Source organism: Leuciscus leuciscus, assembly GCF_965113295.1.
Source record: "Leuciscus leuciscus genome assembly, chromosome: 20".
Lineage (NCBI taxonomy): Eukaryota > Metazoa > Chordata > Actinopteri > Cypriniformes > Leuciscidae > Leuciscus > Leuciscus leuciscus.
This window is the reverse complement of record NC_138744.1, coordinates 660,380-680,000: the sequence shown is the minus strand read 5'-3', so window position 1 is coordinate 680,000 and position 19,621 is coordinate 660,380. Positions and strand designations below refer to the sequence as shown.

At 41.6% G+C, this 19,621-nt stretch overlaps 1 protein-coding gene and 1 long non-coding RNA gene across 3 annotated transcripts in view; both read right to left on the bottom strand.

The window, feature by feature from the left end:
- znf407 (zinc finger protein 407) overlaps positions 1–7,572 on the bottom strand; it is a 25,059-nt gene extending 17,487 nt beyond the window's left edge. Inside the window, exons 1-3 of one of the 2 annotated variants that reach the window (XM_082150639.1) lie at positions 7,351–7,572; positions 1,718–4,705; positions 265–379 (exon numbers count right to left, since the gene is read on the bottom strand). In XM_082150639.1, coding sequence (XP_082006765.1) covers positions 265–379; positions 1,718–4,631 — 3,029 coding nt within the window. In that variant the 5' untranslated portion in view covers positions 4,632–4,705; positions 7,351–7,572. The remainder of the gene's footprint in view (positions 1–264; positions 380–1,717; positions 4,706–7,350) is intronic. The other variant, XM_082150638.1, reaches the window with a different exon arrangement.
- Positions 7,573–9,935: 2,363 nt separating this feature from the next.
- The window catches only part of LOC309484529, a 349,759-nt gene continuing 340,073 nt past the window's right edge, over positions 9,936–19,621 (bottom strand). Inside the window, exon 2 of the long non-coding RNA XR_014200893.1 lies at positions 9,936–10,064. This is a non-coding gene — a long non-coding RNA (uncharacterized lncRNA). The remainder of the gene's footprint in view (positions 10,065–19,621) is intronic.

Here is a 19,621-nt window from a genome sequence, read left to right as displayed (position 1 = left end):
TGAAATCATAATCAACCACCCTTTGATTAAAAGTTGAACATTTTCAGTGCAGCAAGTCAATTTAACATTTTGAGTCCTGACCTGGAATACTGCAAAACCTGTTCGGTTGCTTTGGTTTTTTCCCCCTATTGATGGCAGTTTTATTTAATTTTATCCTGGTTGAGTAAATATTATCAAATACTTACAGTTTTAAATTTAAATTTAAAATAAAATTTCATATTAATGTAATGCAAAGTTTGATACTAGTAAGTTTCTGAAACTCACCCACAGATGTGGCACTTGTACTCTCTCATGCCCAGGTGTCTCTTGACGTGGTTGCGTGCGTCTCCGAGCTGAGCGGTGGCAAAGTTACAGATCTTGCACATGAACGGTTTGGATCCTGTAGGGAAAGATAAAAGACACTGAAATTTCTTCACCATATTCACAAAAAAATAGATTTAAACTCACATTAAACCAATATTCTGTCACAGAGTGACACTTGACAGGTTGACGTGACACTTGACGTGGCCATTTGAATGACAGGTGGATTGCCGCTGCTGTCACTACTAGCCGTTTGCTGTATGTTAGCGTCACGTCACCTCAGCTAATCCGCCTATTTGCCCATTTTCGGTTATCCGGGAGTGATGCGGTGCCAAGATGGTGATGACAGGCTCTGCCCACTTTGGGCTTCAAAAAACGCTCTTCAGGGGGGATGTCACGGACACTACGCCCACTGTTTTATACAGTCTATGGTCAGCACCAGGTGTGCTGCACATGCCCGGAAAACTGAAGCCAAAACATTTAGATTCATAAACCCCGCCTTCATGTCATCGAATAGGACGCGAGCCAAACTAGAAAATCCAATGACACCTTAAATACATTTTTCCCAAAGGTGGTTTCTGTCATTTTAGGTAATTCTTATCAGGCTGATGTATGTTCTATTGTTCGGTTTTAGTTAGTTGTGTGATGCTCTAAAGACGGATCATGATTGACAGCTGTGTCTGCGAATGAGTCTGCGGGAGCAGGAGGGTGGGCGGGAGCTTGATGCCGCGGCTCCGCCTCACGAGACTCACACTCCAAGATGCAAACGGACATTTTTGGGATATTTCGATCTTTTTTCTTATACTTCGTTTTTCTACATCTTTTTTGTAGTCTATGGTTAGCACTAGACCACAGCACACCTTAATCTGCTTTAGCTGCGAGTGAGTACGGCCGAAGAGCTTAGAAACCAGGCAGGTCCAGGGTTCAGACAGATACTGTAAAATCAAATCCCAGGACTTTCAAGGACTTTTCATGCACTACTTTTTTGTTTTTTCACGGACTACAATCAGAGATATAATTTCTCAAACAATATCTTTTTTTATTATCTTTTAAAGTCAAAAAAAGGTAAATAGATCAAAATAAACGAATAAAACAAAAAGGTGCAAATAAAGTGCAGCACATGCAATGACTGCGGTGACTGCAGAAATGCAGTTCTGACAAAGATATCGCTTTCCTCTTTCAAACTGGTTTCCTCCCCATGAATATATGATTGACATGAAGAATAAAAGTTGTATCATATACTTGGATATTTACTTGGACTAATTGCTGTTTTGGAGTGTGAGATCTGAGGCGGACATGTTTGACCGGAGCTAGTAAAGAGAGACTGACTGGCGTTCTCCAGCTTGTACGAACCCTGTAGGTAATTAAATGTAATCTGTTGCAAGTAAATGTTTTGATCAGACGGAGGGAGACGTACCTGTGTGAGTGCGGATGTGGGCCAGGAAGGCCATGGAGTTGCTACTCTTGCACACTTTCCCGCAGTACTTGCAGACGCTGCCCTGGTTCTCCTGCCGCTCCCGGTTGATCTGCTCCGTGTCCTCCACCACATACTTGTTGACCTCCCTGAGCAGCTCCTCGTGCTTCTCCTTGATGTGCAGGAACAGGTCCTGCTCGGTGTGGCAGGGCTCGCTGCAGCGCACACACCTGAAGCTGGCGCCCCCGTCGGGCAGGTCCTCCACGCTGCCGTGCTCGTTGCGCAGGTGAGCCGCGCTGCTCAGGTGCTGCTGCAGGTTACTCTCGCTGTAGAACGACTTCCCACACAGAAGGCAGTGGAAGTGCTTCTCCTTGGACGGATGCTTCATGGAGATGTGGACGTTCAGGCCGCTCAAGCCATCGGCTAGAAACCCACAGTCCTCACAGCGGATGCGGGGAGTCGGTTTGGCCGGCTTCGTCTCGGGAGTTTTCGGCTTCCTCATGGAAGCACCTGTCGTTTGTTCTCCGTCATGTGAGATCTTGTGATCTGCTAGTGTTTTTAAAGGAAAGATGCAAGCGTCAAACTGAGCTCCTCTAAGGTGTTTCTCACCGTCATCTCCCAAGTCTGCAGTTTCATCCTCATAATACATGTTTTCCTCATCCATATCCTCCAGCGTTGAGTCTTTCTCCATCGTCGTTGACTGGATCTCGTTTGATTTTGTTGGATCAGTTGGGGATTCTTCCGTTGGATCAGTTGGGGATTCTTCCTTTTGACCAGTTGGGGATTCTTCCTTTGGATCAGTTGGGGACTCTTCCTTTTGACCAGTTGGGGATTCTTCCTTTGGATCAGTTGGGGACTCTTCCGTTTGATCAGTTGAGGATTCTTCCTTTGGATCAGTTGAGGATTCTTCCGTTGGATCAGTTGAGGATTCTTCCGCTGGATCAGTTGAGGATTCTTCTCTTGGATCAGTTGGGGTTTCTTCCGTTGGATCAGTTGAGGATTCTTCCATTGGATCAGTTGGGGATTCTTCCGTTGGATCAGTTGGGGATTCCTCCATTGGATTAGTTGGGGATTCTTCCATTGGATCAGTTGGGGATTCTTCCTTGTCTTTGGCCGTGTTCTTCACAGCAGATTGTTTTTCTCCATCCTGATCCCCAGGCGTCTCTATTGAAGGTTCTGCATCTTCAGTCGTGTCCCGGACCTCCTCCAATCCACCGACAGTCTCTGGCTTGGAGCTTCGCTTCGGTCTCTTCAGGTAACTCTCTCGCTTCTGCTTGTGTTTCTCAGTGGCCATGTGCCTGAACATCTCTCTGCGGGTCACGGTGTAGTAGCTGCACGCCAGACACACAAACTCGAAGTCTTTGGTGTGCTTGCGTCGCACGTGGAGAGCGAGAGACGCCGCGGAGTGAGCGGGGAAGCCACACTGATCGCAGACGTTACCCAGATCAGGCTTGCTTCTCTTGCGTGGCACACTGGCCTGATCCGCGTCATCGTCCTCAATCGTCGTCTCGATTTCTGCTACTGTGTGTGCTGGCTCTGTTGTCTTAGCTTGAGCGGGCTGCTCAGAGTCTAGCAGAACTACACCGCTGTCGTCACCTCCGGTGGCTTGCATCTTGTTGAGGTGCTTCTTGGTCTCGCAGTGGCGGTCCATGTCTCCTTTGGTAACGCAGTAGTAACTGCAGAGCTTGCAGACGAAGCTGTAGAGCCGGCTGTGCCTGCGGCGGATGTGGACGCTGAGGTTGGTGGCATTGGACGCGACGAGTCCACAGTGTCTACAGACGGTCTCGCTGGACGTCTTCGGTCTACCGCGTTTGCGTTTGTGAGGAGAGCCTTTCCTCGGCTGTTCCTCCTCCTGATCCTCCTCCTGATCTTCAGGCTCTCTTTGATCGGACAGGATCACCAGGATCTTCTCCACACAGTCTTCGAACAGAGCGCTGGTGTGGTTCTGGTCGGCCAGCTGCAGGTGGGCTTCCTCGCACAGGTGGCTCTGCATGGCCTCAGTGGTGCTGGTGTAGTAATGGCAGAGCCGGCAGTGGAAGCGGTGCTCCGGCGGGTGAACCGTCTTAATGTGCTGCGCTAACATGACGGAGCTGTTGGCTGTGAAGTCGCATCGGCCGCACTGATGCTGTGACCGGCCTTCAGTCCGAGATTCCCGAGTCTGTGACTGTGACCGGCCTTCAGTCTTCTCTGTCTCTAATGAATCCCGATTCTCCAACATCTTCCGTTTGTGCTTCTCATGATCACACTTGCTGTTATGTTGCCTTTTAACATGCTTATTTGGACTGTGTGCGTCTGTGAATTCCTCTACACAAGTGTTAGGTTTCAAATGTCCATCAATTCCACCATTTTTATTGCTTTTCACTTCAGTGTCCGAATCCAAACTGCAGCCAGCTTGTATATCCTGGCCATCTGTACAGGTCTGGTTCGTGTCTTCCTCATCCTTCCCTGATCTACTTGAGATGGGCTCAACTATCTCCAGCAGGATCTGAGTGGGACTGGCTCTTCCGTCAGCCTTGTGAGTGAGTTCGCTCTCGGTCTGTATGTCTTCCTCTGATGGAGATGCAGAAGCATCACTTTCTCGTAACTGGGGTGTGTTTTGCAAAGAACTCAACCCTGTGTCGTTCTGTACGCCTCCTTTATGAGAGTGCTTCCTCGTCGAGTGAATTTTCAGGGCAGTTTGAGTTTTTGCAACAAAGCTGCAAAGTGAACAAACCAAAGCCTCGGTTGTTTGTGGAGAGCCATGTTCTTCAGACCGGTCCTCACGCTCACTTTCCTCTACAACATGCCCTGAGTCATCAGACGCTTTATGTGCTGATGGAACATCTCCTGAGCCAGTATCACTGGGCTTTTCCTTAGATTGGCCCTTGTCCTTCAAAACCTCCTTTCCAGATCTTAACTTGCGTTTGGGATTGTCCATGTTGGTGTCGGTTCACATGCAGTAATCACTAGGCTTCATGTGAGGGGTCCATGGGCCTTTCTGTGAAAACAGTGCTGTGAAAATTATTAATATGCATGTAAATAAAATATTATTACACTGACTATATAATATTGTTTTTGTACAAGTTGAAATATATATAGGGGTACAGGTGTAACGATACTAATTTATAAAGCCCGATACAAGGTGTCTTAATCTTATGCCGGGTTCACGCTCCACAATATCAGCCTGAATTTTGCACGATCCGTTTGACGAAGTGTGTCGTGGTGATTCGTGAACGTCAGTGAGGGTTAAGAAGCAAGAATCAATCGTTTCATGCTGGATTGAATCTGAAATTATGTTTGTTCTGCAACGTGTTCTGTTACCTGCAATGTGTTTCTTTGGTTTTTATTACTGAAACTTTTAAGCTGACTATTATTAAACCTCTTATTAAAAAACACAACTTGATTGTTTTTTTCTCCATTCTGTCCCTGATGGAGTTTTGGTTCCTTGCCACTGTCGCCTTTGGCTTTTGACTTGCTTAGTTAATATTCAACACTTAATATTCAACAATATTATTGATCTCCTGCATTGACACCATTATATGAGAACTGAACTGAGCTGGACGATGATATCACAGTTTTCTCCAGAACGGCTATAGGCTATATATAAATTAACTAAATTAATAATTTTTTAACAACAAAAATGAACCATCACTGAACTTACTTAATCTGGACTGTGTCGCTATTTTCTTCTAGAAACAAACTTTGTTGTATTATTTTCCTGTTATCTCTGTAAAGCTGCTTTGAACCACTCTGTGTTGTAAAGAGCGCTGTATAAATAAGGGTGACTTGAATTGAATACTAACTTTTCATTAGATTTTTTTAATGGAATGCTTACTTAACTAAACAATATTTGAAACTATTTTATTTTCAAATAGTTAAACTATAGTTAGATATTAAAACAAAATAGTTGCAACAGTTGTTGCTGCTATGGTACCAGAATGGCTACAGAGAACTGTGATATTTGACTGTTATTGGTGCCGTGAGACAGTAAATCAGGCGTAATACTGTCCTCTGATAAACAATTGTACCAGTTGTGCTGAAAAAGACAATGTCGACCTCTACAAAGGTCACTGCCACAATCATGCAGCGTCTACTGGTAAATGCAGTTATTTACTATTTTATTTTAAATATATATATATATTATTATTATTTTGATTAAATGGCAAAAGTATCAGAAGGTACTTTTGGTATTTAAGCAAAATAATATCATAAAAATGTATATAATAAATAATTAGGTTTGTAAGGATACCCTCATGTCACGATACGATACGATATTATTGTGATACTCCAAGATATATTATAAGAGGTTAACAAAAAATGTACTTTTGATTAAAATGCTAAATTTGGTAGCCTATTACATTGTGTGTGTACATGAATAGGCTTGGACTTGGTGCTGGAAACCCAATGCAGGACAATAGAGACACCAGAATAACAATATTCATGATTCTGAAGATGAAAATACTGAATTATTGTAGATGAATATGTTTGATCTCTGTCACTGACTAGATATATTTAAAATAATAATGTTGGCCACTTTTTACTGGTAACATCGGACATTTGGCATTATCAGGACCCACAAATATTCCCCCATTGCATATTATACATTATATATTCAACATTATATATAGTAGTGTAATGTAGTTCTGACACTAAATCTAAAAAAAAATTCTCACACTGTAATTTTCATTTTGGGTAAATTACACACAATACACAGTCACTGTCCACGATACATATTGATGCATTTTTGTATTACGATATATTGTGACACGATACATTGTTACACCCCTATAAATAATTACACAACACATAAATGAGCAGCTCATATTACCCAGTTGAACTCTGTTGATGTTTTAAATTAAACGACTGTAAAACACAATCACCACTGAACTGAAGCTGCTTGAACACTGCTTTTAATCTTCATCATCTGAATTCATACAGGCACACGCTGCAAATACACAGTTAGATACACATTCTAAACATATAAAGCAGAAAGACTTTAAAGTGTAAACTCTTTTTTTCATATTGTGTGTTCAGTAAGTTATTCGAATCCAGTCTCTTTAATATATACAGTAGCTTCTCTTATTATAAGCTATAAACCTCTTCATACATAAGCACTCCAAATAATGAAATATTGATAATACAACAGAAACTTGTTGTAAAACTGCATTTATTATCATTCACTATGCTATACGACTAGCGCGTGCGCGCAATAGTGTCGTTATTAAGAGTTTCACATGTACGTGTTCTTCTTAGCTAAAAAAAAAGTTTGCTTTGTGAAAACGGTGTTAAAGCGTTAATCAGTAATATTAAACTTTAATTCGCTCTTTTGGCTATGTTTATACTTGCTCTCAGACATGAAACTGTTTCATTTTTACTTCCTGTTTCCGTGACTGTTGCTGACTGGCGTCAGTTTCGTCCAGTCAGAAGGCCAGTTTACTGCGCTCGTCCAATGGAAACACGGGAAAGGCGGGTCTTCGCGTGAGTACTGAAAACGACGGCGGCACGGAGGCCCCAAAAGCGCATCAAATGCGACGTACAAATCCTTCACATTACACGCTACTAAGCGACGGGAACCGAGTTAACATCCATATATCATGCTTCTAAATATCAGACATGGGTTCGCGTTGTCAGTAAAAGTTCTGTTTGAATGTCATTACCTGAAATGTCGCTCGTATTCTCTCACTTCGCGCGTTCTGCTCTTGGACACAAACGGCGCACCGTAGTCTGCTAGCTGTTACGTCACAGAGGCTCGAGCGCAGCCAGATCTTCTGATTGAAGGAGGAGATGGGAACCTCAGAGCGGTTTATTCGGATCACGTGCGCCAATCGCTGTGCCCGAAATCTCCACCTCATTCACCGCAGAGACACGAAGCTTTTCCAGAAATGATTCACTGTTTGGAAACACAACAGGCTGGCGACATCTGCTGGTCACACTGGTGTATAACTGCAGCGGAAACTCAACACAAACACACCTTTACATTTGTTGCAAATGTTTTCAGTGTAGGCTGATCTTTTAAATGAATCTACAGGGTTCCCACGGGTCCTTGAAATCCTTGAAAGTTTGTGAATCTGAAAAAATGTTTTCAAGGCCCTGGAAAGTTTTTGAAAATAAACATACATAGAGACAGGTCCTTGAAAGTGCTTGAATTTAGTTTGTGCAATACGTTTTCTGGAAAAAATTCCATATTCACTCCGGTCCCCTAATGTGTTATTTCGCCAACACTCCATGGCCTATGCATACTAGCTTGCTTGATTTACACTAGTGAAGCGCATTTACGCGTTACGTTATCAGGGTTTTTCCTGCATAGAGAATTATGAGGCGGCCGCCTCCGTCAAATTTCGTGCCGCCTCCGGCTCTCGACAATCAAAAATAACTAGAGAATCACCGAAAACGTGAGGATGATTCTGTTTTATTTCATTTAATGTAAGTGGTGATTGATAGCCTATAGTTGATAATAATATAGGCCTACCTAATGTAGGGGAGCGCGGGGCACAACGTAACACAGGGCTAGTTGTAACACGCTTGTTTTAAATACTTCCGCACATGCTTGGATGATGAAACTTTGTGTATTTACTAGTTGCCATATCAACACTATATAGAAAAAAAAATTCCGCCAAATTTAAATTTTTTTGGGAAGATATCCATAGACATTTATTAAACCATAGCAAAAGTAAATTTCTTAAGTTAATTTTTCATCTCTATTTTTTGTGTTTATTTAAAATAAGACAAATCTGATATTATTTTAATCTCCAAGATGTTATTTAACAGTTGAGATAGTTATTTAATGCTTCACTAACTAGCAGAAGACACTAGCAGGGTTTAAATCCCAGTTGTGCAGGCGAGGAATGTTGTCACACTGCGTTACAATGTGCCCCTATTAGAAATATGCTATTATATTCTATACTTTTATTAATTTTATTGAGAAAACGTGAGAAAAAGGTGAATAAAGACTGAGAGTCAATGTTCAGAAATTACTAATTATTTATTTGTTTTTGAACTATGTTGTATAGCTGTGTTTTCATGTGTTCGTAGTCAAAACTCAAAAATGAGTTTATATTTAATTATTAAAAACTGCCATTATTTTATATGAAAAAGTTTTTTAATTGTATTTTATTTAGAAAATATTTTAGTTTTTTGTATATTTTTTTTATTAGATCAGATAACATTTTAAGCTGTCATATGTTATGTTACAATGTGCCCCACACATGTTACAATGTACCCCACCTATGGGGCATGTTGTCACATTTCACTTCCATTCTTTCGGGGTATATCAAGAAAAAAGTATATACTGTATTAATAAAACAAAAACACATAATTGTACTAGACATGTGGGAAAAAATAAATACTCTGAACCATAAGTAGATTTACACAAACTGAGAAAGTCAAAAAGCGTTACTTTGTGCCCCGCTCTCCCCTACTGACGGTAACAATGTTGCGCTGTTGAGGCTTGCGCAGTTATTTATAACATAAAATAGTTAAGAAACAATATATAGCCTTGGCTACACACGACCAGAGAGCTGTTTTCCTGAATGGCATCAAGATTGAAACCGAGACTGATTTCATAACAGTTCAATAAACAAATAGTTAAAATTAAGTAACTTACATTTTAGACTGTTTTTGTTCTGTTTCAGCAGCGAAAATAGTTCCAAACAAAGATCACAGCAGAACCATAGCGCATCTCACAGCAACACTTGTTGCATTACTGAATGATTCAGCGTTTTGAACGAATCGGTTGAGTCAAAGATTCAATTACCCATTCTTAAAGTGCCTCATTCTGAATAAATCAGCCGTTTGAATGAATCGTTTGAATGAATGACTCAATGACTCGCTCATTAAGACGTCACCCGCCGCCTCCTACTGGGGGATAGTTATTTATTTATTTATTTAAAATTATTTATTTTTAACAGTGGATTCGGGTGACTCAAAGTGCACCAGATGAATGAATTTATCTTTAAAATGTAAAAAATTTTCTTACGGGGGGCATGCCCCCGGACCCCCCTAGATGTACCAAGCTCCACCCACAAAAACAATGTGGGAAACACATAAGGATATATGATGATCTACAAAAAATACAAATTTAATTATCTTAATATTAAAATACATTATTAGGATTTTACCACATCCGCCTCATTTTGAGCCAGGAAAAACCCTGGTTACGTTAAGTGTTTCCCGCATGAGGTACTTTGTGTTGTACGTTGCCATGACGTTCACGTGCGCATGAAACTACCATTGTACCTCATCGTTTGTTGTTGGACACAACAAATGTGTCCCCACATTAAGTCCTTGAATTTGAGGGTATTGGACCTGGAAAGTCCTTGAAAGGTCCTTGAATTTGAAGTTAACCAAGGTGTGGGAACCCTGAATCTAGAACCTGTAAAATGTGTGTTCTTGTATTAATGTGTAGTGCATGTTTTGTGTGTTATTAGACTGGGCTTGGGAAACTTGACCAATCAGAAGTTAAATATCATTCTCATTTTAGTGTTACACACAAAAATAAACTTACATTACAAAAACTGACCCGAGATCAGGTAAATATTAACACCATCTGGCGGTAAACCGTTATAAGGGCGTCGCACACCAGACGCGCAGCGCCACGTCTTTTAAACTCGAACACATTATTCTCTATGAGTGTACACACACACACACACACACACACACACACACACACCGGCGGCGCCCAGCTACGGCTCAGGGCCTTGTTCAAAATCCTGCCGCGCCACAGAGCGCCATCTACATGGTTTTACATTAAATGTACATTTATTTTGTCTCAAATCGTCGTTAATGTATTCACCCTGTGCTGCAATATACATTCAGTTTTACATTCATTAACAGAAATCAGCTGCTTGGATGAAAACTGCTGATGTTATCGTATTTTCAGGTGATATTCTCAATTCATTCAGTTAACGGACGCTCTGAGGTAAAGTGTTCAGACTGCAGACGTAGCAACGGTTGTATTTAATTGTACAGTATAATCATAACATAGTACAGACATTATCTTAATTTCATAATGTCCTTAAACATAACAATATTGCTGGCCATAAACTGAGAAAGTGCGCGTCCGGTGTGCGATACCTCGAGTTGTCCTAGACGTGATGCGGCGCGGCGCGGCGCGGCCGGTGTGCGACTTTAGGATTTTATTTTATTTTATTGAATTTTCTAAATTACAGAATTTTATATCAAGTTCTTGACACATTTCTTTTACACATTTTCACATTTGGTAAGTATAACTTGAAACAACAATAATTTGAAAAAAAGAAGAAAAGAAACAAACAAAAGATAAAGGGCATCACATATTGAATTCATTTAGCAGAGATACAGATCTTTGGGCTTTTCGATTTTTAAAAAACTTTACAGACTCAAAATACATTTTAAAAGCTGCTTTAAAATGAGCAAAGTTGGGTTTTGAGTTAGCCTACTCCATTTAGTTTGATGAATATGAAGTTTTCCTAATAATAGAAACAAATCGATAACATACATTTTTCTTTTTGTATGAACCCTTCTAACTTTACTTTTTATTATGAACTGATGACAAAAAATTTTTTATTTTACATGTACTTTGTGTTGAATTTTTGAAAGCGATCAACTTTTACCCCGTGTTATTCGTCAAGAAGTGTTTTGACTGAACCGTGCAGGGCCTAGTCATGGCGGGGAAAGGAGAAAGCGCACACAAAGTGAAGTACATTCTTACGCAAAGAATTCTAATGCTGAGAAAAGTAAGAGTGATGGAACGAGTAGCCCAGAGAGTAAGAAAAAAAAGAGTTTTCCTTGATTGATTTATATAATTTAATAAACGAGAGATCGGACAGAATTGAATCAAAGGTGTCTGAACATGCTGTGCTCGTCGAAGATCTGCGGGAGAAAGTAGACTGCATATACAGTGACGTGGGCGGCTTTCGCATCGAAATGGACGTTCTCAAGCAGAAACATGAAGCTTATGAACAGAAAATTGCGACGTTAGAAGAGAGGTTATCCGATGCGGAGCGTTATGGAAGGAGGTGGAATTTACGGCTTTACGGGCTATCGGAGAACAGCAAGGACGACATCAAGGCCAGAGTCAAGGAGGTGTGTCGTGCGGTCGTTCCAGAAGTCGACTGGGCAAGATCAACAGTGAGAACCAGCGAGACAGGCCTGTGATCATTCGATTCATTTCACAATCTAAGATATATTCTCTGGAGGGCAGCCAAAACCAGCGAGTACTTGAAGACTAACGGCGCTGATCCACTTGTCCGTGCGACACTTCTGTCGCGCCGCGCTCCACTATATTCCTATGGGTGACGTCAAGCGACTTTGTCGCGCCCGCAAAGCATTCCGGGAAGGCGGCGCTTCATTTGAAAAAATGCTACGCGTCAAAAAGCTGGCCGATGCCCATCTTTATGCAAATGAATTCCGTCAGACGCGACGCGTCTATCCAATAGAAGTAGAGCATATGGAGACGGAGGGAAGACTCTCGCAGGTCCTCTGTTCTGATACGCTACATTTCCCGCTGGGTCAAAACCACGCCCATAGCGGTAAACCCCCATCAACGTACCAATGTGGGGAGGCGTCGCGACACCACGCGACAGTCGTGTCGGACAAGTGGATCAGCGCCGTAACAAGTTGCAATTCAAGGAAAATTTGACGCCCGCTGATCGAGCAGCGAGACAGCGGCTGTGGCCAGAGGTGGAGCGCGCCAGGAACGCTGGAAAGTCGGCCTACTTTGTGGGAGCGAAGGCGTATGTGGATGGGATCCAGATTCGACCAAAAGATGGAAAAATGGAGATCTGATGATTTTTTTCTTTTAGAGACCCAAAGCAAGCAGCAGAAGAGAGAAAGGAGTGAAAACTAATTTCTCCCTTGAAGTTCGACAGCTGACAATCTTCATGAAATTTCTGATGTGTTCAGGTAAAGGGGAAAAAGAAGGAAGAAATAACTCATTTGTGCAGACTGTTATATATGTTATATACTGAACACTTAAACCAGTTCCATGAACAGTTTTTTTCCCCCCTCCCTCCAACGTCTCATTTTTATATATTTTTCTCTCTTTCCCTTCTTACTCCTCATCAATACATGAAATACATAGAAGGTTCTTTTTTGAATAAGTTTTTGTTCATTTTCACACAGAAGGGTTGTCCGGGTATTGTTCTACTTAGTAAACCAGGACCTACGGTTGTTGTTCAAGATTTTTCTTATGTCTTTTTCTTTAGTTTCTCTTAATGTTAGGGGCATCCGCGATATAAATGGTGGTGGTTGAGGAGAGATCCCCTGATATGATTGTAAAGCGCTTTGGGTGTACAGTAGTACATATGAAAGCGCTATATAAATGCCTCATTCATTCATTCATTCATAAATAAAAGAAAGGCTGTATTTTTATTTTTGAAAGACAAAAGGGCTGTTTTTTTATTTTATTACAAGAAACGCATAGTTCAAAGGCTGATTACAATTTTTGGAAGAGTCAGTGGGGTCAGGACATTTGTTTGAGTCATGGTACAAATAGATCAGCAGGGGGCGCTATTATAGAGGACTCTCATAAGCAATATATTATTGCTAATATTTATGGTACTAATTGCAAATCTACAAATTAGATTTTACTCCATGAATTAGAAAAACGAATTATAGACCTATCAACCAAATACATGAATGCAAAATGTATCCTCGGGGGTGATTTTAATGTAGTGCCAGATAGTAACATAGATAGATGGCCTCCCAAAGGTGTAAAAGATGATAACAGCAAGATTATCTCTGGGCTATGCAATAACTTAGGTCTTGTTGATATCTGGCGGAAAATGAACCCCCAAAAACTCATGTATACATGGCAAAATAGTGATTTGTCTTTGCAGTCTCGAATAGATTTATGGTTAATATCAGAGGAGTTGACATCATTGATAGACAACATTACAATTGATCCTGCAGCTTTTACTGACCATAAATCTATTCACATTTTTATCATCACTAATGGCAATAGACAGAACTTGAGCAGAAGTGGATACTGGATATTAAACAATTATTTATTATTAAATGATGAATTTAAATGTGAAGTCTTAAAAATAATTGATAAATACTATAAACAGGGTGTAATTACTAACCAATATGGGCTGCAGTGGGATTTTATGAAATATAAAGTGAGGAGTTTAGCCGTTAAAATGAGTAAAACAATTGGCAAAAATAAACGGGCCAAAATGCGACCCCCTTTAGGATTGTGAAATGTTTGGCAACAGTGTGACGTAGCGCAGGCGCAGGCGCGCGGCCCCGAGGGATGGAATCACGTGACTTTGCGAGTTTAGGCTCGTTTGAGATTCATCAGAGCCCGTCTACGGAGAGCCTTGGCACTCCCTATTTAGCCCCATTGTATTGATTTTGGTTGCAGTACCATTAGAATTCCACTGGGGGTGATCGCGGGCGAGTGCAGATTGAATGGGAGTCAATGGGGCTAGACGGCTAAATGTGTCTCTTTCACCCGATTGCCGTTGAGAAATCTCAGATTTTATTGTAGGTTTTGCAAGTTCAACATAGGTTATAGGTCGAAAGTTGAATGAACCAGTACTTATGTCCTTTCGATTTCTTACAGGTTGGGCCGTTGTTGGCCGGAACAAGCTAGCATTCTGCTAATGAATGACGTCATCACATTTTTGAACGCTTTTTTAGAGCAGATAAGTGAACTTAAAAATGCAATTTTCAGCTGAGTGTATTATCTTAGCCCCCCCTTTCGAATACAACATTTAAATTACTAGAAAAAAAATTATATCCTGAGAAAAGTGGGTTTTGAGGGGTATTTCGCCATAGACCTCCATTCATTCTGCACTCGCCCGCGAGCGCCCTCGCATGGATAGAGACGTGTTACTGCAACCAGTCCAGAACCCGGAAGTAACCAGAGAGTGCCAATTCTCTTTATATTAGACATTCTCTGGATTCATGCAGTGAGATGAGAAGTGAGGATTAACTGTGCAGCAACAATAACTGTGGGCAATAAAACAAAGTGCATTTCAATTATGATTAATGTGACAATGTGTGACAATTATAATTAATGAGCAGGCTTGGGAGGGTTACTGTATGGTATTACAGATTATTTTTGTTTTATTTTTAACTAACATGTACAAGGAACAAACAAAAAACACAACATTTAAAATTTCTACGCAATCTAAATATTTAGAAAATATTTTAGTTTATTTTAAAATATGCCTAGGCTACATGTTCACTAAAGCCGTGATCTTTCTTAATTTGCCTGACTAAACTTGGGGCGTTGGCAGTGGGAGTTCCCCTATGTTACCTAGGCAGCGAACATCCCGTGAGAAGAGATTAAGAAAGGACATATTGGTTCAACCATGTTTTTTGGTTTTGGTTTTCATTTTCTTCTTTGAAAACAAATATCAGCGGAATTTCCATGAATTGAAAGCGTTTTTGTCCCGTGGGCAACGTTTCTACTAGCAGCAGTGATTCATTCAGCGTCTGAGGAGATTGTAGACAGCTGTTATTTGCACATGCACCAGCGGGTGGCACACGTGAGTCATTACTGGCAACAGAACCAGGAACTACTGTATAATGAAGCAGCGCTTAATATAGTGTTATTATGCCAAAATACTGGTTTATTAAGTTTTAAATGAAACCATTGTAATCCTGAAAGTATTCCCCCCTTTTTTCAAAATGTAACTATAATCTGATTACTACGTTTTTTGACGTAACTGTAACGAATTACAGTTACTGGATTTTTGTATCCTGATTACATAACGCCGTTACATGTATTCCGTTACTCCCCAACCCTGTTAATGAGACAGTAACACATCATTTAAAAGTCTGAACATTTCTGTTAATTCCTCTTCTATCTCGTCCGCCATAAAGCGTCGCTACGGGTTTGACTGACAGACTGGCATTCTGACACTTCTTGCTTGCTCACTATTAGTCACTATTCACTCTTTTTATGTAATTATTCTGCTTACTGTAAAAATAAAACATAACTGAGACCCGTCTGTTTACAGAAGAGATGTAGAGGGACATATGGATCTCTCAGTGACTGATAGTGTGGCCATTCAATAAAAAAAAACATATTTAAAACTATTGAATTGATGCCGTTTGTCACGTATAATACAAGTAATGGTGATGTGACACAAGTTAACCAGCTCAAGGTTCATTGGACAGTGTGAAGTGGACGGGCCGGACGAGACCGTGAGAGTCGCTGCTGTCGTTCACTGTTGTCATGGATACAATCAGCTATCACAATCTCTCACACACACACACACACACACACACACACACACACACACACACACACACACACACACACACACACACACACACACACACACACAGAAGATTCTAGATCAGCTTGAGTGTTTTCAGGAAATCTCCAGCACTTGTGTGAGCTGTGTGGACGTTTGTCCACATCTTCATTTGTACAGCTGTGTGCAGATCCCATTTCCACAATATTTAACTGTTAATTCATGTAAAGTATTAATTTCTACCAGAAAGACTCGGGAGAATTAATACTGTAACGATTACATTTATTTAGAAGCTCAGCAAGCAATCAGGTTCTTTGGCGCAGGCCCCGTTCGTAACTCGCATTCGGAGGGTACGGAATCTACGAGTCCCGCCTGAAGACGAAGGCGGGGGCGCCGCTCACCCCCAGCAGAGTAAGGAAAGGGGCCATCTGGTGGTGGTGGGGTGGATGGAGGAAAAGAACATTCTGAAGTCTTCAGGATGGAAGGGATAGCCTGACTGATGGTGTAGAGGTTGATAGAGGGAGGACCCAGCTTGGTGGAGTAGAGGAGTTGGAGGAAAGATCCCATCTTGGTGGAGGCGGGGAGGATGGAGGTACTGGAGCGACAGCATCTGCGAACTCAGACATGTGTAAGCGCTGCCCTTTTAAGCTACAGTAAATGATATGATTGGATAGATGAGGAGGTAATTAATGACGCGAACGATTGAGTCTTCCTAGCAGAACTTGCGCTAGCTTCATTTCTTTCATTGTTTGTGACGACTTGTGTGCAGCGGTGAAGCGCTCGGCGAAACCATCCACCGCAGGGCCGAAGAGAGCAGTGTGAGAGACTGAGGAGTCGAGGAAGGCCTTAATCTGCGTCAGGTTTAGCCATTAGCGCTGATACACCGATCTCACGATTCCACACTATCATGATACTTGGGTGTCGATACGATATGTATTGAGATTATTTTAACACGAGACCATCGGGAAACGTTAAATCATACACTTATACAGACTGTACATGATGTATAAGATGAGTCATATTTACAGATTCAATTCATCACATCTTTCTTAGTTGTATTTCAGAAGCATCACACAGTACTTAGTGGAGAAACAATGTAATCGATAAATGCGTTATTTTAAGCACCAAGTTTCTATCAAAAGCTGATTTCGATCGCTATCGTAGACATCAGTGTTCATATCTGAACTTTAAACTTTTATCCCAGTAGTTCTATGATAATTATAACTATTGCATTACAGAAATAATGATACTATTATGAGGTTTTAAAGACCTTTTGTGAAGCTGTTTCATGACGACTCTCTCTGGGTCAGCGGCAGCGCCAACAAAGCTTTGAATGTTGCGATATGATTTTGTCAAAGGTTTAATAGACAGACGAACTGGAAGAAGATCGTGTGTGTGTTTGAATGGAGATCACAGTATTTTAAAGATGAATCTTGCAGCTCTACTGTCTTATCTCTCTCTCAGCATATGAGCAGCGCGAGGGCTTTCAGTGCTTTCAGTCTCACTTCTCTTCCACACGTCCACTTGGGATATTCCGACACTCATAGATAACGACACATTTCATCCTCTGTTGGAACGAAAGTCACGGTAAACCCGGCTCTGACGCAAGAGGTTCTTACTTCTAGACCAGCATGTATTGGTGCTGATTAAGAACCACTTCTCCTGGTTCAGAGCTGGTGCTTTGGGTGTCGAAAGACAGAGAACTGATTTGAAACTAGACTCTGGCTCTGAACCAGCACTCAAACTGCCTTGGTGGAGAAGGGGTAATAGTGGCGCTCAGGGTCGAATCAGTGGCGCTGCACAGCTCTCTGAACACGGCAGGACCACTTCACCTCGTCCATGAGGCGCAGGAGTTTGGCTTGAGAAACCTGTAGGACCGTCGTGGTGTGAAGGCCTGAGCAGCCGAAGCTGAAGTCCTGCAGGGCTTGGATGGGGAGCGACCTTGGCCTTCCCTCCTGTCGCTGAGCGGCCACGGCTTCATCCAAGGGACGCATTTTCTCGTAGCCCTTTTGCTCAGCGCATCAATAGTGGCGAGCTTGTAGTGCGTAAGCGAGTCGAGTAGAGGCCCGAGCCACGTCCTGGTGAGTTTGGGTGCTTCTCAATTCTTATTTTTGCATCCTCGTTTCCTTTCCTCTCGTCTCAGTAGTCTCAGCTCCACTCCTGTAGAAAGCGAGGAAAGACTGCAAGGAAAGAAAATGAGGACGGAGGAATCGAATGAAAGCTTTTTTATTCATTGGAATACTTGATCACTCGAGCGTCACTTCACAGCGTCATCAGCAGCGCTCAAAGGATCTGCCCTTATTTTGTTCAAGTTTGGTTATTTAAGAAATTCACAATAAATAATAATAAAGCAAGATACCCTGTTGAAATATATGAGATGTGTGGTTTATTTAAACTGCAAAGTTAAAGTATAAATTCGAATGATTGTGGCCATTGTGAAGGGGGAGGAGAATTTATACGTGCATCACGTTTAGTCTATAAAACACTTCCACATAAGATACACCCATGTGTCCTCGCTCATGACTCCTCATGAAGCTCCTCACTCCTCACTCCTCGATCCTCGTCTCCTCACGGTGCAATTAGAGAATTGAGATGTCCTTCAAGATGGCTGAGCTCGATCGGACTCCGGGTCATAGGATGAAAGCGGCACATGCGGCTGCGACATTTGAAACAACAGCGTGTGGAAATTTGCTTCTTTAGAGATCGCCGGAAAGATCAGTCAGTCTTGATCCGCTGCGAGGCTCTTCAACGAAACCAGTCATCAGAAGCATTTCTTCTGTCTCAGAGTCCATGAAGATTATCTTCGTCGCTGAAGGAGAATTAATCTGAGATCCTACGGTGATGTGCACTCTTATATAGATGGGTGCTCCACCATTTCGGCAGGCTTCATCTCCAGAGGTTCCTGCAGTTTCAGGTTAGGTTAGGTATTAATCCCACACCGGGGAAATTAACTTATTACAGCAGCTCCACAAAAACAAAAAAGTATGGAAAAACACATTGGATAAAAGTACTAGATAGAAGTAATAGATATAATAAGTGCTACATAGTGTTGTTACTGCAATTAAAGAGTCATTGATCATGATTGTCATTCCCCTTAATGAAACAGGTCGAGCTCTTGTGAGTACTCACAGCTCAAGATTAATTCATCCCTGCTGTTATAAAGACCGTTTTAGGAAGTCTTTTTTTCCAAACGCAATTAGATTGTACAACCAGCGCTATTTTAACGGTCATCAGCTGGAGTGCCCTTGAGAGCCACCTGAGGGCACTCTACATCAGACTATCATTATTCACTCACAACTACATTTCCCATAATTCACTGCCCGGACTCATCATCCCGGATTATCACATTCACATGTGTCTCATTATATTGTTTAGTTCACCCCATATAAGCCTAGTTCACCTCATCATTCCCTGCGAAATCTTGTACGTTATTCCACTGCATTTCTGAGCGTTTCCTTTGTTGTCATTGTTCCTGGATCTTGATCTCTGCCCGTCTCCTGGTTTTCCCGTTCCTGCCTCACCCTCTGGATTTGTCTGTTTGTTTGGATTGCCTGCCTGTGTATGACCTTTGCCTGAATTCTGATTCTGATTTTGATTTACTTTAATAAACTGCATTTGGATCCTCAACCTTCGTGTCTCGGAGCAGTTCATAACAGTTATACAAGATGATGGACTATATTCTAGGATTACTTGGTTGTATATAATCATAATGCTTTGTGAAATTGATTCTGGAGAATTA